This window comes from Suricata suricatta, chromosome 10 (genome assembly GCF_006229205.1).
Source record: "Suricata suricatta isolate VVHF042 chromosome 10, meerkat_22Aug2017_6uvM2_HiC, whole genome shotgun sequence".
In the NCBI taxonomy this organism is placed as follows: domain Eukaryota; kingdom Metazoa; phylum Chordata; class Mammalia; order Carnivora; family Herpestidae; genus Suricata; species Suricata suricatta.
In genome coordinates this window covers 100,638,178-100,654,943 of record NC_043709.1, presented here as the reverse complement: position 1 = coordinate 100,654,943, position 16,766 = coordinate 100,638,178, and the positions used below count along the sequence as shown (strand labels likewise).

Here is a 16,766-nt window from a genome sequence, read left to right as displayed (position 1 = left end):
GGAAGCGTGTTGCTTCGCCCAGCGGATCGGCAGAAGTTGAGAGGAGTTGGTGGCTCTGCCTCCGGCCGGCCGGACTTCGCGAGCAGCCGGGAGAAGAGACGCCGCCGCTGCCGCGGAGCCTTCGGGGCTGCCTCCCTCCAGCTTAACCCGAAGCGCGGGCGGAGAGGGGCGGGGAGGGGGTCGGGTGCGCGAGAAGAACTTGAAACTGTGTGAAGGAATCCGAAGCAGATGAGAAGGGAGGAAAATAAAACAAAGTGGAGACTGCAGAAAAGACTCAACCGTAGTTGATTGTATCGGCTGAGGCTCCAGCAGAGGGGCTGGGTTGGGTTTTTTTTTTCCCTCCCATTCTCTCTCTCTCTCTCTCTCTCTCTCTCTCTCTCTCTCTCTCTCTCTCTCTCTCTCTCTCTCTCTTTTAAAGCTACACCAGCTCTCTCTTTCTCTACTATCTCTGTATCATCAAACCCTTGCTGGCTCTTATGGGCATGAAACACTCCTCCCGCTGCCTGCTCCTAAGGAGGAAAATGGCGGAGAACGCTGCCGAGAGCACCGAGGTAAGGAGGCGAGAGAGCCGGGGCTCTCCGCGACCCTGGCAGCCCACCCCGGACCACCGCGCCGCCGCCGCTGTCGCTGTCGCTGCCGCCGCCGCCACCGCCGCCGCTGCTCAGCACCTAGTGCCAAACTTTCCCCGGCTCCATCCCGCTTGCTTCTGCCGGCCGTGTGTGTGTGTGTGTGTGTGTGTGTGTGTGTGTGTGTGTGTTGGGGGAAAAGACAGTGCATGTCTCAGGTCCCCTCCCTCTTGAAAATGCAAAAGAGTCGCTCTCACCCCATCTCCGTCTCCTGCCACCCGCTGCTCGCTTCTCTTTCCCCAAGTCCCAAACCCTGGGCAGCAGCGCTCCCCTGCCCTCTCCTCTGGGCTCCATTAGGGGTCCAGAGTCTCAGCTTTGTGCAAAGCTGGGGTGGGTGATCCTGGGGCCAGGTCTGCTCCCTGCAGTGCCTTGACCATCTCCAGCCGCTGCCTGAGCTTTACCCTGCAAGCTCGAGTCAGTCCCCCAGCTCGCGGTCCCCGCAGCACCGCGGGGAGCTCCGGGCCACGGTGGGGCCAAACCGAGAGGGTGGTGGGACTTGGGCACCACCGACAGACCCTCCCGCCCAGATGTGGGCCGGAGAGAGGTCTGCAATCCTGGAATGTTTGAGCCGCCTCGAGGACGCTAAACCCGGGGAGCGAGCACTGGTAGCGGCCACCTTCAGAACCAGGGACAGCGCCCGCTCCTGCGGCAGCCGAGCCCCCGCGGGGTGGGGGCTGAGCGCCGCCGGCTGCAGGGGAGAAATGGGTCTACAGCCACTCGTCCCGCAGAAGCTTTGGAGGAGGCCGCTCTAGTTCCTCAAATTGCGCTCTTGCCCCTCGCCTTCGGCAGCCCAATAGCTGCCCTTTCTCTACTCTCGAGTTGGCCCCGAACCGCAATGAGCCCTGCTGTGTTTTGCGTCCCATGACTGGAGGCTGTGTTCTTTGGCCTCGCAGTGACCCTGCTGTCGTTACAACTGGACTAGTCCGTAGGCTCTAGGCATCTGTAGTTACGAAGGGGATCAGCGTGGGCAGCCCCCTTACCTTCCTGGAGAAACGGTGCGCCGAGGTGGGGGCGGAGTGGGGTATGTGTGTGATGATCATCCCTTACTCGGTGGCAGGAAAAAGACAGAGAGCAAACTCTCGGGCTCTATTAATAGCCGGGTGTCTGGTGGGGCTGCCGTACATTTCACATATGGTTACCCATATGCAGCGTGAGGCGGGGATGGAGGTGTGGCACGGGGATTGTCCCTCTGTCTTGAAGAAATGCAAAAGGGAGCAGAGACCCTTCCGATCTTCTTCAGTAAGGTCTTAACTGCAGCTAACCCTTAGCCCATAGCAATAGGCAGCAAAGCTTTTAAAATCCCCATTCTCTGGGAGATTAGAAGCAGCATGCATCTGGCAACTGTCTATTTCGAAAGCCAAACACGCTCAGGGGCTTGAAAACAGTAGGGCATTCAGTAGCTAACGCTGTCTCCTTGAGTTAGGGCAAAGCCAACATGCCTACCGTCCCCTAGACACTTCCTCTTCTCCACCCGCAAAGGCGCCTAGCCCTCAGCAGAGAGCTAGCCTTCCCAATCCCCTCACACTCCTCCTTCTGATCGCCCACCCGCGGAAGAGGTTCCTAAAAATAGCTCAGAGTCAAGGCTGCACTTCTGTAAAGTGTTGGACCAGTGGGCACATAGCAGTCCCTGCAGCCAGGTGGCTGGAGTGCTGGAAGCAAGAAACAGCTTTCTCCTGCTCTTCTCTCCCCCCCCCCCCCCGCCTTTCTCGGTTTCTAAAAAAAAAGTTTTCACGGGTCTCTAAGCCCCCGCACCCCGGCTGTTGCACGGGGTCTGGATGCAGACCCCTGCCAGATTCAGCAGTGCGCAGAGCTCCCCACCTTGGCCAGGGTTAAAGGCGTCCAGAGCAGGCAGAGCGGCGCGCGCCAAGCTATTTTTACTTGCTCCCCCGCGGCTCCGCGCTCCCCCCTCCCGCTTCTCAGCAGTTGCACATGCCAGGTCTGCTCCAGGCATCAATGAAAACAGCAGTAGAGGCGACTGTGCTCCTGCAAAGGAAAAAAAAAAAAAAACACGTCGCATGCCTGGCACGAAGGTGGGAGGGGGTAAGGAAAGACCCAACTGGGGCTCCTTGGAGGAGAGGGATTCTGGGGTTCAGTTCTTAGCAACTTCCCTTGAGAAGGGGAGGAATTCAGACTTGGTCAAACGTGCCCAGTGGAGGCATCCAGGCGCGTGACAATCACTTGGTTTTCCTCCAGGAACTGGCTGTTTTTGGAATACACCAGGGCTAGAGCAGTACTTCCAAAAGCGGAGGTATTATGGGTTTGCCTGCATTATGGTGGGGGAGAGAGGCAAGAACACGTGTGTGCGCGCGCGTGTGTGTTTATTGGTGGCAGTAGTCCTTGTTGTTAATTCAACGTCTATATCAAACACTAACCATGCACTAGGAATAATCAGTTACTCCAGATTGAAAGATGAAGGTAACCAAGTTCCTGCCCATAAGAAATTCACTGTCGGGTGGACAGTAGTGCCCAACAATCCAGATAATTCTATAGAATTTTTCCTGCCTTCTGTTGGTGTTGTTTGCAAGCACTTTATCTCTTTTCCTCTTGTAATGATTTTGTGAGGTAAGCAAAGGTTGGTATTCATTTCATATCCTCATTTTATTTTATTTTATTTTTTTTAATGTTTTATTTATTTTATTACAGTGAGAGACAGAGCATGAGAGGGGGAGGGGCAGAGAGAGAAGGAGACACAGAACTGGAAGCAGGCTCCAGGCCCTGAGCTAGCTGTCAGCACAGAGCCCGACTCGGGGCTCGAACCCACAAATGTGAGATCTGACCTGAGCCGAAGTCGGTGGCTTAACCGACTGAGCCACCCAGGCACCCCATCATATCCCCATTTTATAACTGAGGACACTGAGGCTGCCCTATCCAATTTCTGAAAGTCACCTGGTCAGCTAGGACAGCCTTGGAACACAGACTGCCCTCATTTCTTTCTTTCTTTCTTTTTTTAAAAATTTTTAATGTTTATTATTTTAGAGAGAGAGAGAGAGGAAGGGGAAGGGAGAAAGGGAGACACAGAATGTGAAGCAGGCTCCAGGCTTTGAGCTATCAGCGCAGAGCCCAACAGAGGACTTAAACTCATTACCTCCAGATCATGACCTGAGCTGAAGTTGAATGCTTAACCAACTGAACCGCCCAGGTGCCCCAGACTGCCCTCACTTCTGATTCACTGCCCTTTGCCCCACACTTGTTACTTCTAAAAAGGTGTCATGTGTGAATAGGAGTGGGTGAGGAGAGGAAAGGGCAGAGATATTTTGGAAGGGAGAGATGCAATGTTGGGGGTAGGCAAGGATGATGGGAGAAGGTGTTTTTTCACAAGGTAAAGATAGGGAGACATTCAAATTGTTAGGCAAGAAGGAAAAAGTGAAGAATAAAGCTACTTATATGGCAAGTAAAGCCTCCCTCAATAAGTAAGGTTCAGAGCTAGGGCAGTGGGAACACTAAGGGCACAGACTTAGTGGGCAGGGTACATTCTGGGTGGCCCTCAGTGCATTCTTTAACTACTTTGCCCTCAGTCCCCTTAAACTTGAATTTATTTCCCTTATGGTGCAAGGTAGGCATAGAATATAAGGAAATACCCTGATAGTCCCTGGAACATAAAGTGATGTCTTTATCATTTACACTTTATCCATCTCTTTGATAGACTTCTCCTCCTCAGCTAAACACATGATCACCTCTGCTCCCCACCTATCATCAGAAACTTTGTGATATGGCCTTCTGAAATGTCTGCAATGCCTTTACTCTGACTATTCCATCCCACTGTCCTTCTCGGTTCAGCCTCAATGCCTGAGGCAGGTCATCTTCGCTTTTGCCCTCACTAAAGCAGTAGCCTTTCAACTGTTGGTTTTCTTCTCTAATCCAGCCTCATTATCACTGTTCAATGGGTTTTCAAAAGCACAAATCTGCTCATGCTCACACATCTCTTTAAAATCTTATCATATTGTCCTACTGCATACCGGATACAAGATAAAGTCCAGTTTCCCTAGCATAGGACACGAAGTCCTTTAATACCTGCCCTATGCAATTCTCTGTGCAGACTACTTCCTTTGGAATACTTTTGTGCATACTGTCCCCTCTGCCTGGGCTGCTCTTTCCCCTTCTTCTCTGGAAAAATAATCGTCCTTAACCTGCAAGATTCAACCTAAAGGTCATTTCCTCTGGGCAGTCTTCCCAGATCTGCATTTATCCTCTACCGTCATGGGGAGTGAGTACTCCTTCTTCTTCTGTGTTCTTAACACACGTCTCACTTTTCTTATTATAAGATGATTGGCTTTTTATATGTCTGTTTCTTCAGTTGGTCTGTTTCCTCAGTTAGATAATGAACTTTTTTTGGTATACCCTGTTCTTAACACTGCGCCTGACACATAGCAGATAATAAATGTTGATGAATTGTTGAATGTGAGCTGATTCATCTGATTATATACAAGCAAGCTCATAAGCTTTCTGGGTTTTAGCCACTCATGATTTTCTGAAAATTGGGCTTCCTATTCTCACCTCTCTGCTACACTTATAGCTGTTGCGGACCTTTAAAACTCAACATGAATAAAGATTCTGGGAATCAAGTTGCTGCAGAAACTCAAAGCATGGGTACATTTTGGTTATTCATGTACCTATTCAATATTCTGTAATTACTGACTCTTACTATGAGGTGTTCATCTGAATAGCAGATAAATGGATTAATCACAATGCCCATTTATGAACCGGGGGGGGGGGATAATGGACTTTTCTGAGCTGCTGCTTGCTGTACTGATTCTTGGTGAAAGCCTGATATATTATTTATGGTGATGACTCCCTGATTGGGGTTTTAGCACCTCAGAGGAGAACCCTAAGGGGTGAGAAAAGAGTTTTAGCAAAGGAGTCATTTTGGAGACTGTCTTTTCTTTTTTTTTAATATTCTATTTACTTACTGACCTAGGGAGAAAGAATAATTATGGGTTGGGGAAAATCCTGCAATGGGACAACAGGGTTAGGGTTATGGGGGAATACTTCTGACATGGCGTATGTGGCTAATGGACCCCTCTCCTCCGAAGTTCCTTTCAGCTAAAATGTGTGGTCCTACAGCAAAAAGTCAGGGAATTGAGGAGGAAGAGAACAAGAGGAAACAGGGCCCAGGTCCACTTCTTTGAGGATGGTCTATATCCACATCTCTTTCCAAAGCTAACTTACCATGCCAGCTCAAGCCAGACTCCCTGGCTTAAAATCCAGCTCTGAACCTAGTAGATGTGTTACTATGTTGAACATAACCTCTTCAAGCCTCATCAAATTGTCATGATAATTAAATGAATTAATTTGTGCAAAGGGTTTAGAGTGTGGTGAGTGCTGGAGAGGTGTTTATGCTTTTAGTCTGCTCCCTTGTAGGAGTCTTGCTGAAAAAGTGCAAACCTGATGAGCTCTCTCACTTCCATGCTTCTCCAGCTGAAATGATCCATAGGCCATAATCCATATCGATGTTTCTTCCCTCAGCAAACACTGATTTCAATCCTTAAGAAAGCTCAGGAGAGTTAAGAAGATACCCATATCCTCTCACCCCCACCCTCATCCCAGGAAATTCAGCTTTTCAGAGTCCTAAATTGGCTTTTGGCTGTCAATAAGGGTGAAACACAACACTCTTGTCTCCAGTTCAGGACTGGGTTTCATTTCCTCTTCTTTGCTAACTGCAATGCGAAGTGATTATCACATACCAGTGTGGAACATGCAAAAATCTGTAAAAACAGTACTTACACCTTGGAGTCTACTATGCCAGCAGGGGAAAAGTGGGCAGCATGACAACATGTGAACTGCCAAGGTAACTGGAAGCCGGATTGTGTTGTGTGAAGTGCAGGCATTATTGTGCCATTGTGAACTGACTAGGGAAAAGCATGAAGAGAACACAGGCAAAAAGTTTCCTCCCAATAATCACCCTGTCCCTGCTTCTGCTGCTCAACACACTTCACCCAGGACACAAAGTTGGCTGCTGGGTCTCTCATTGAAAAGCTTTAGAGAAGGTGATTTCTCCAAACATATATCTCAGAAGGAAGTTCTTCTTAAGTGGGGCTCAATCTCTTCTAGTGTCATCCAAGTCACCTTTGTTCATATTATTCTTTTTTTTAAATATGATTTATTGTCAAATTGGTTTCCATACAACACCTAGTGCTCATCTCAACAAGTGCACTCCTCAATGCCCATCATCCACTTTCCCCTCTCCCCCCACCATAAACCCTCAGTTTGTTCTGTCTTTAAGAGTCTCTTGTGGTTTGCCTTCCTCCCTCTCTGTTGTATTATTCTAAAAGGAGATAAAAGCTGCTTGGTTATCTTTGCATTTGGGACTAAGGGATGTCTCACCCTCTTTACTGGCTTTTGTTCTAAGGTATTCCAACCCCCATTTCTCATATTCTGACATTAGCCTTCTCATAGGAATAACCAGGAGAGGATTGTTGAAGAAGACTTGCCTTTCTGGTGTTATCCAGCCCATTGGATATTTCACACATCAAATGGGTTTTCTGCTTCACTTGTTATTAAAATTCCCTCAAACATCACAGTTTTCCCCAGATTTGTAATGGGTTACCATAAGTAATGAGCTCTTTTTATTTAAAAAATATTTAGATGTTTTTAATTTATTTTTGAGAGACAGAGATGGCACGAGCAGGGGAGGGTCAGAGAGAGAGAGTGACACACAGAATCAGAAGCAGGCTCCAGGCTCTGAGCTAGCTGTCAGCACAGAGCCTGACACGGGGCTCAAACCCATGAATCGTGAGATCATGACTTGAGCCACAGTTGGTTGCTTAACTGACTGAGCCACCCAGGCGCCCCCATGAGCTCTTTTTAAACTGTAATTTTATAGGAGCAAACAGCTTGATGTGCACATTTTCATTAAGTCATAAAATCTTAGAGCTGGATGGAACACAAGTCATTTAAACTAAGAGATGGAAAACCTTGCCCAGTATCACAGAGATCATAAGTGCTGGTGTTGAGTCCATGTTTACTCTTAGGTCAATGCCATTTATATGTTGGCGTTTATACACTGGCATTCATCTTTAAACATAGCACCTGATTTATTGTTTTTATATTTTTGTGTTAATTTTGTATTATGTCCTGATATGTGATATCTAAAACCAGAATTTTTATACGTAAAACCTAGGAACTATGAGATCTCTGTCTTTTTCACATGACATTTAAAATGCTTTGGCATATATCATCTTGGTCAATGTATATCATCATACATTACATACATATACACATGCACTATATAATGTATGTCAGATGTACATACATAACATATATGAGTTACATATTATCCCTATTGTATAGATGAAGAAGCCAAAGAACTGATACACAGACATTAGTCAAACATCAAATAGTAAGTGGTAGAACTGGGATTCAAACTCTAGTTTTCTAGCCACCAAGACCTGTGCTTTCTCTACCAGGTTATGAAGGCATCTGAGAGACCAGAGTAGAAACTTTAAATTTGAAGAGAAAGAATGGAGAAATCAAAAGGAGATGTGAGGGATGGTGGATTTGGAAGAAATTAAAAACAAGACTTCACCCCCACCTTTTGCTTTCCAGGCTTTCTTTTCCTGCCTCCACCACCATCCTGAGATTCTCATTTTTCACAGTCCTCAGATCTATGCCCTGTGGGTGGCAGGGACCTGATATGACTTGTGGCTGGGAGAATCCTCATCCCACACTGCCTACTCCTTAAGATATCCTTATCCACCAGCCTGGAGTCCTAGCTGGTGGGCCAGGGGAGAAGCTCTTGTTTAACAAAGTATGCCTCTTTGGAAGCCAGACCCAAGGCCATCATATTAAACCTGGACTCTTATCCAACCTCTTTTGGTGGTGAAATGAATAGCAAAGACCCCAGAACAAGAACTTTGTTTTTTAAGTGCATCTTTGTAGTTTTATCACCTATGTTTATTTTCTAGGGCTGCTGTGACAAAGAACTGCAATCTGATTGGCTTAAAACAACAAAAATGTACTCTCTCATAGTTCTGGAGGTCACAAGTCTGAGATCCAGGTGTTAGCAGGGTGTTGGGGGGAGCTTCTGAAGGTTCTTGGCGGGGGGCTTGTTTATAGCTTCTTCCTCAGCTTCTAGCGGTAGCCAGCTCTACTCGATATCCCTTGGGTTGTAGACATATTGCTGCAGTCTCTGCCTTCATCTTCACATGGACTTCTCCCCTGTGTGTCTGTATTTCTTCTTCTCAAAAGGATACCAGTCATACTGGATTAGAGCCCACCCTAATCTAGTACAAACTCATTTGAATTTGGTTACATTTTCAAAGAGCATATTTCCAAATAGGTCATATTCCTAGGCAACAAGGGTTAGGACATCAACATATTATGGAAGAGGGGGACTTGATTCAACTTGATTCAACCCTCAATATCATCCAACATAGGGTCCATATATAGTAGGTCTGAGTCGAAGTGGCTAACAAATGGCTGAATTAATACAAAAAGACCTCAGAAAAATTTCGAAGTCAATGAAAGTAGTCTCTCTCCTTCAAGTCTTTTTACTGCCACACACTCTGTGGTCCACCTTGCCCACGGACTTCTCGGGCCTTCCTTCCTTGTGCAGTAGCAATAATTATAATAGGAGCTGCCATTTTAATGTCCGTACTCTGTGTTGGACACAGTGTTAAGTGCTTTGTAAGCATCACTGTATTTAATTTACACAAAAAGAGTACAATGCAACTCTTTCTATTTCTATTTTGCAGTTGAAGAAATGGGAACTTGAGGTGGTTGATTATAGAGCCAGAAAATAGCCGAGTTGGGGTATTCTCAGAATTGGAATGTACTCTGCTGTTGACTCAGGCCTCTCTCCTTTTTTATCCACATCCCCAACTTCGAGTTTATTCTTGTCTTTGCCCTACACCAGCTCCCACCCACTGAGAGCTCTGGACATCTGGGAATGAACTGATACACTTCCATGCATGAGAAAGAACCTATGGCCAATTGAAGGCTGTCAGTCAGTAGCAGGCTCTGTGTATTAGAACTCCTCATCCTTCCAGGAGATTTGTTTTGTTGTTACCAGAGGAATTATTTTAGCAGTATAGTTGTGAGCCCATTACTAGCTTACTTGAGGCGCAATTCTGGAGGGCAGGAAGGATAAGGATTTTGGCACCAAACAATTAAATCATCTGGGCCACTGACTTCTCACCTGAGACAGTTTTGTGTGACAGTAAGTGTGCAGCCCCTGGGACTGGCACGCCTGGGGTCAGATCTCATCTTATCAACCTGCTGCACAAGTTATCATCATTATCATGTGTGCCTTGGCTCCATCATCTATGATATGGTAATAGCACTTTATCCCATTGAGTTATTATGAGGATTAAATGGGTTATTTCACATAAAGTACACATCTGGCTCATGGTAAATGCTCAAGAAAGATTAGCTGTTATTTGTTATCTGGATTTATCCAGTGCCATCCAAAGGGGGAGTGGATGAATAAAAGGTCTTTACCACTGATGTTAGAGAGCCAGTTTCAGCAGAGCTGGAGCACAGTGGCCAAGGGAGGGCATCTTTGATTTAGGTCATTCGATGATTGAATCACTAATTCATTTTCAGGTCAGCCAGTCAGAGCCATGAAGATAGCTGAAGACAAGGCTTTTTAGCATCCCCTGCCAAGGGGCCACTAGTCCCCAAATGAAGTGCTTCAGTAACAAGGAGGGACCCATAGATTGGCCTCCCCACACTCCAAGCTCTAGGAAGCAGATGTTTGGCAACATCTAAAGAATGAAATGGAAATCTCACTGGGTCCCTACAAATGTGAAAAAAAAATGGGGGATGGGAGAGTCTTAGTCAGGCTCGATTACAGACCTCCTGAGGGAAGGCCCATTATCACAGATTTCTCTATGCCCTTCACAAGCCTTGCTGCTAGAAAGAGAGCAACTCCTACTTGTTGGTTACTGGATTGATTGATAACTACTACCCCCCTCCCCGTTCCCACTGAGAGAAACTGAGTCACAGGGGAAAGGAAGAGAGAGGATGGAGATATTTCCCAGGCTCATGTGGCAAATTGGATGTTTAATTACTGCGTTAAACCCCCTGTCTTCTTCACCATAAATCTAGCGAAATATATTCACTGTGTGTGAGGCCTGACCCGAGGGAGATACAGCTAAGACCCAACTAGGCTAATACCACTACAAAGGGAAGGCTCTTAGCAAATTCATCAATTAGGCCTCCATTCGTAGCTCAGTTGTGAAAAGTAATCTCTTGTTAGCTGAAGTAAAATACAGTGGTGGCCTTTCTGGAAAATGGAAGACTGTAATTCCCTTGGATGTCTTCAATTCAAGGTCTTCATCTCTCTTTGACAAGCAGCTATGACAGCCGTTCTCTAAGGAGGCTCAATCAGACAGTCCCACAAAAATGATTACAGCCCATCACAAGTGTAGACAGGATCCTAATTAAGGAATGCTCTCTATTTACATCCATTTGGTTGACTCTTGCCTCCAGGTACATAGTAGGACAGTGATGAATATATACTGAAAGAATAAAGGAACTAAACCTGTATTTCAGGTATGTAATGTATATATGTATGTATTCCATACATACACCATGCCAGCTTCTTCTGTTAGAGTCTTTTCCTACTTCCCCTTCTCCAGAATAAAAGCTGTTGTCCCACGGTGGCACAGGGGAGCATTTTGGTCTTCTGATCCCTTTGGGATTCTAAAACACATCGTACAGGTTAGGCCTGAGGGTTAAATTTGATCATGGAATAAGACATAAAGAAGAATCTCCACAAATGCTTTATTCTTTCTCTTCCTGTTGTAACTGCTTATTAGGTCAGAGTTTGTTTTGTTTTTAGGGAAAAATCTGTAGTTCAAGGTCACTTCTAATGTTCTGTTTGAGTAGACACACACGACCTAATCCAGACTGTAGAAAGGTGGGTGGGTTTATGTGCAGGGATGCTTGCGTACACCGAAGCCTGTGAGCCCATCATGCAGAAGCACATGCTCATACACTTATGTACTTATCCTACATGGTTTGCAGTTTGTAGGAGGAGGCATATAAGGGACACATGTGATCACTAGCCTGGAACTTCTGAGCTCCAGCAAGAGTCTGATGAGTTAACATGGAGGAATGTGTCCTAGGTGAGACCCATGTTGGGGTGAGGTTGAGTGTGGGAATCTGAGGGAGAGCCTTGTAGAGACAGATCTGAATTTCAGGGTCAGGAAGATTTTACAGCCCCAACTGATGCACAACATTGATTATGCAACTCGTGTGCTGTGGCTTTCCTCTGTGCTGGGTTCTGAGTCTCCTTCTTCTCCACCTACACATTCTGTCCAGCCCATCTTATCCCCTCTCTTGGCTTTATTACTAGTTTATATGTTGATGATTCCCAGACTCCAAGCTGTAGCCCAGGTCTGTCCTCTAAGGGCAGACTCACATAGATGACTGCCTATGGGACATCCCTACTCAGATGTCTCACGGACTCCCTTGTGAGATAGCATTTCTTCCCACCAACTTGCCTCTCCTCCCGCTGATTCTCACCTTGCTTAGTATGAATCCACCAATCACAAGCTCTGACTCTCCTATCTCCTTTCTCCACAGTGAGTGATAATTTTACACCCTACAAGTTTGTTTCTTTGTCTTGAGCCTGTCCTCCCCTTTCTGGTCTCACTTTTGTAATCCTGGTTCATGGCCCACCACCCTCATCTCTTGCCTGGATCTCTGCAGTATCCTCCTGGACATGGTACACATCCTTCCTTGCTTAGATTTGTTCTCATAGCAGCATGAATGCATGTTCTAAAGTGGGAATCTTATACTTCCCACCTCCTTAATCCCCTTCAGTGACATTTCCATCTCATTAGGAGAAAGATCCCATCCTTACCATAGCTCTGAAGTCTCTGCATGGTCATGCCCCAAGCACTTTTCCACCTTCCTTTCCTTAATTTCTTTTAAGTCCTTTGTTCCAACACCAGCTATACTCAACAATTTCTGTCCCTTTACTTCCTGGGCACCTACTACTCTCCCTTTAGGTCTCTGTTTAGATATCACCTCTGCTAGGAAGCCTTTCCTGATACTGTACCCCCTTTCTCCAAGTCTGACTTTGTTCTTTCACCCATGTGATCCCATTGTACCTGTGCATCCTCCGTCATGGCATATATCACACTGTACCTGCTGATTTCCTTGTCTATAAGTCCACCATAAATCTTGTGAGAGTAGGGGCTCTCTCTATGCTGTTCACAGTTGAATCCTAGCACCTACCACAGTGCTTAGTACCTATTACAGGTTTAAAACCATTTGCTCAATGAATGATCATTGCTACATGTACCTTTCCTATACAGAAAATGTTCTATGGATGCTAGTGTTTAAATGTATATCTATCCATTTTATCCCTTCCTAATGCACTGGTCTTAACTATGTCAGTTACTTAGGATCCCACTATAGCAAGAAATCCTCCTGATCTGAAGCCAGGTTAAAGTTAAGCTGTCCCAGTTAGGTGTTCACTGCTGACAGACAAAGCCAGAATTGCAGGGAGAAAGTTGATAGTCAAGGCAAAATGGGTAAAGGGAGATTTTTGGATAAACAAGGTTACAAGTTTAATACCCACCTGAATAGGCAAGGCATAAGTTTCAGAAAGAGTAGGGATCAGGGTTTTGCCTGAGAAATTGGGAAGTACCTGCACTATAGCAGTGACAAGATGCCACAGAGAGACTATGGAGGCGTCCCTGAAAAACCTTGCTCGAGGCAGAGAAGTTCAGGGGGTTGGATCAGACAATATATTTATTCCCAGCATCACTGACTAATGTGAGCAGGAGAGTGTGTAAGGTTTGTCCCAAAACAAGAAATCTGAACTGCCCTGAGGCTCTGGGTTCTAACTGCAGCCTCCTACCTTGGGGCCCAGCCACTCTGCAGAGTGGACGCTATCCCTGCCTCAAGCTTTGCACAGGTTCTTTTATTCATGGTTATCTTGGTCCAGCACTGCTATTCACTCCACTGTTTTAAGGTTAAAAATAAGATGCTCCGTATTTCAGGATGTGAAGAAAACTACACCACTGGCTTGGGCTCCAGTACTGCAGGGTCCTAGGACTTTGTTCACCAGGCCTTATCTGATGGCTTTTCTTGGAGCCTTCACTGAAAGTCTGCCAAGCGCATGCCTACCTCCTTTTCTTCTTCTAGTTCTGCTTCAGCATCAAAGATCCAGTCTTAGAGCTCTTGAGATCTATGCCTCCACCTCTATAGTGTACCTTGCATGATCTAGTCAAGACAGTGAGGTTCTGTCCTAAGCAGTAAACAGGAAATGCCTCAACTTTTAATTATTCACTCCAGTTCCTCAAGCTCTTGGCTTATACTACTAGGTAGCATAGAAAGAGTTAAAAGCCAACAGACAGAACCCACGATCCTGACTCTGTTGCCATCTGCCTTCTATAACTCAGCTACTACATGAAAAATGGATGAGTTGATCCTAATCTACCCTACTTGATAGGGATGCCCCTGAACTAAATAAGACAATGGGCATAAGGCCACTTGGGAAAGGGAGGAGGTATTGTGCAAGTCTTAAACTTTGTTGTGATTCACTTGTTATCTCAAGTGCCTTCCAGTACAGCAGTATGCCAATTTTCCCTTATTGAGTTGTCAGTGGAGTTGGAGACAAGCTCATCGCCATCCTCCACATGGCTTCCCCTTCCAGACATGCCCACGTGTGCTAAATTCGTGCTGTTCAAAATGGGAGTTGTTTTCCCCCTCGGTGGCAAATGGCATAGAAAGTGGAGGTTTGGGGAAAAGCAAAAAAGATGCTGTCAGTCTGCACTTTGGCTTAGTGAGAAGCAGACCTCTTTTAGGGTCCTGACTTGAATAAAGTGTATAAGTTTGCAGGCAACTATTTATCTGGGGGAGAGTGAATCTTCCCCCAGAAACTGCTGCCTTCACTTTTGCTCTCCACCTGCTGGCTCAGTCTCTTCCATTCTCTCTCACTTCCCAGTCATGGGCTTCTAGGCTTCTAAGAGCAATGGCTCTTTCTTTTTCAGGCAGGAGAGACTGTGAAGGGCTTATCATTCAGGTGGCAGGGGGAGACAGCCCCAGCTTCTTGGCTCTGGAAACTGGGGGCCTGGATGTTGGAAAGAATCCAGTCTCAGGCAGCAGATTTTGATACGCACTTGACTAGGCAACTGATGGATAACCTTGCTTGGTGCCATGGATCTAGCCTGTTCTGAATGTGTACAGGGCTAAAGGAAAAGAAATGGAAGAGGCATCTGGGTGGCTCAGTAAGTTAAGCGTCTGACTCTTGGTTTTGGTTTAGGTCATGATCTCATGGTTCATGAGTTCAAGCCCTGTGTCGAGCCCCCATGTTGGGTGTCATGTGGCTGGTGGTATGGAGCCTACTTGGGATTCTCTCTCTCCCTCTTTCTGTGCCTCTCCCTCCCTCTCTCTCATGCACGTTCTCTCTTTCTCTCTCTCAAAATAAATGAATAAACTTAAAAAGGGGGATTATTTGAGCTTTAGATTTCTTAAAACCACACTTCTTTGTCTTCCTCAGTGTGCAGTGCTGGACCATCATTTCTAAAGTGCTGGGATCTGGCTTATCTCCCAGATCAGGCCCAAGCCAGGATGCTATACTCCTTTGGGTACCATGGCTGGTGCCAGAAGCTGAGCTTCCTACTGGAGGCCTGGGGGAGGGATAATCCTATGCTACCTTTCTCTGACATGATTTTACCACCAACGTTGGAGACCCTCCCCCCCCATGTTACCCACTATTTTTTAAATTTATTTTTAAATAGTTTATTGTCAAATTGGTTTCCATATAACACCCAGTGTTACCCACTATTTTTATGGACTCTCATAACACATGGCTAATCAATGACATTAGACACTGTTGGTTATTGTGTTTCTCTTGATAGCCTTTCCTCTTTGGTGTTCTAAGCCCTGCTTTCTCATGCCTCTCCCACATCTCTGACTGTTCTCTCTCAGTCTCTCATGTGGATTCTTCTTCCTTTCACCTCGTAGTGAGGCTGTCTCCAGCTTACTGTCCCTGGATGAGCTCATCCTCTTATACATCTTGTGACATCCAGACCTGGCTAGATTTCCCTTCCTCAATGTTTCTGCAGGAACTTCAAATTCAGGATGACCCAAACTGAGCTCCTTATCTTCCCTCTGAATGTGTTCATCTGTGCCTCCCTTTGTATGCCTGTCTCCATGAAGGACATTGTCATTCTAGCCAGAAATTAGGAATCATTCTAGAGGCTTCTCTTATTCTCACCTCCTCTACCTTGATCCTAGGTAATATATAACAAAATCCTTTTAATTCTACTTTCTTAACATCTCCTTTTCCTTAGCCCACTGCCTTAGATCAGACCCTAATTATCTCTTGTCTGGGCCACTGTAACTGGCTGCCCTTTTCCCAGCTTCTTCTCTTGCTCCTTGCCAGTCCATTAGCTACACTGAATGCCTGCACACAGAAGAACTCAATAAATGTTGGTTGAATGAATTAATGAATGAGTGAATGAGTTATGGAGACAGAGTGACCGCCCAGAGGAGCAATGGAAGGTGATTGTTCTGCAGCTGGTAGGAATTGTGAGTTAACATCAAGGATCACCATTCTCCACCTCATTTGGCCTTGGTGGTGATACTTGTATTTAAATAATATTAGGATGAGGTCCAAAAGATTCAGGAAACCTGGTGATAGTCCAAGTTCTGCAACTTGCTTGCTATGGGACAGGTCTTTTCTGAGGCTGTCTTTGGCCCTGAGAGTACTGCAAAACAAAGAATCAGGGAGTTTGAGGTTCTCAGTTGCTCTGCACTTACCATGCTCTGCACTTACCATTCTTGGGAGGAAGAAGAACAAATATTATGATATAGAGTGAACCTGGATAGGTGGTTGAGCCATATGGGAGTATCCTGGGAGTTCCTTATGTGGAACATTTTTCAATCCCACAACATCACTCAATTCTTTCAAAAAACTCTAATATGGCCTTCCATGTCCTCTTTCTTTTTCTTATGACAGGATAGGTTTGCTCTTGGGGATTCTGGAAGCATTTTTTGCAGAGCTCTTACTCCTAAACCAAATTTAGTTTGTACCTGTTTAATAGGAAATTCCTATTTAAGTTTCCCTTGTATTTCAGCTTGAGCAGAGATTTTATGCTTAGTTTGAGTAGCTGGCTAGTGACCCCAGTAAGTCTTTTAGGCTATTTGGGTCTGGTTAATACTACCCTACCTGAAGCCAGG

General features: G+C 45.8%; 1 protein-coding gene across 2 annotated transcripts in view; it reads left to right on the top strand.

The window, feature by feature from the left end:
• Positions 1 to 412: 412 nt before the first annotated feature.
• Positions 413 to 16,766, top strand: part of PRMT8 (protein arginine methyltransferase 8) — a 98,349-nt gene continuing 81,995 nt past the window's right edge. For both annotated transcript variants that reach the window (XM_029954067.1, XM_029954065.1), the window contains exon 1: positions 413 to 551. In XM_029954067.1, coding sequence (XP_029809927.1) covers positions 477 to 551 — 75 coding nt within the window. In that variant the 5' untranslated portion in view covers positions 413 to 476. The remainder of the gene's footprint in view (positions 552 to 16,766) is intronic.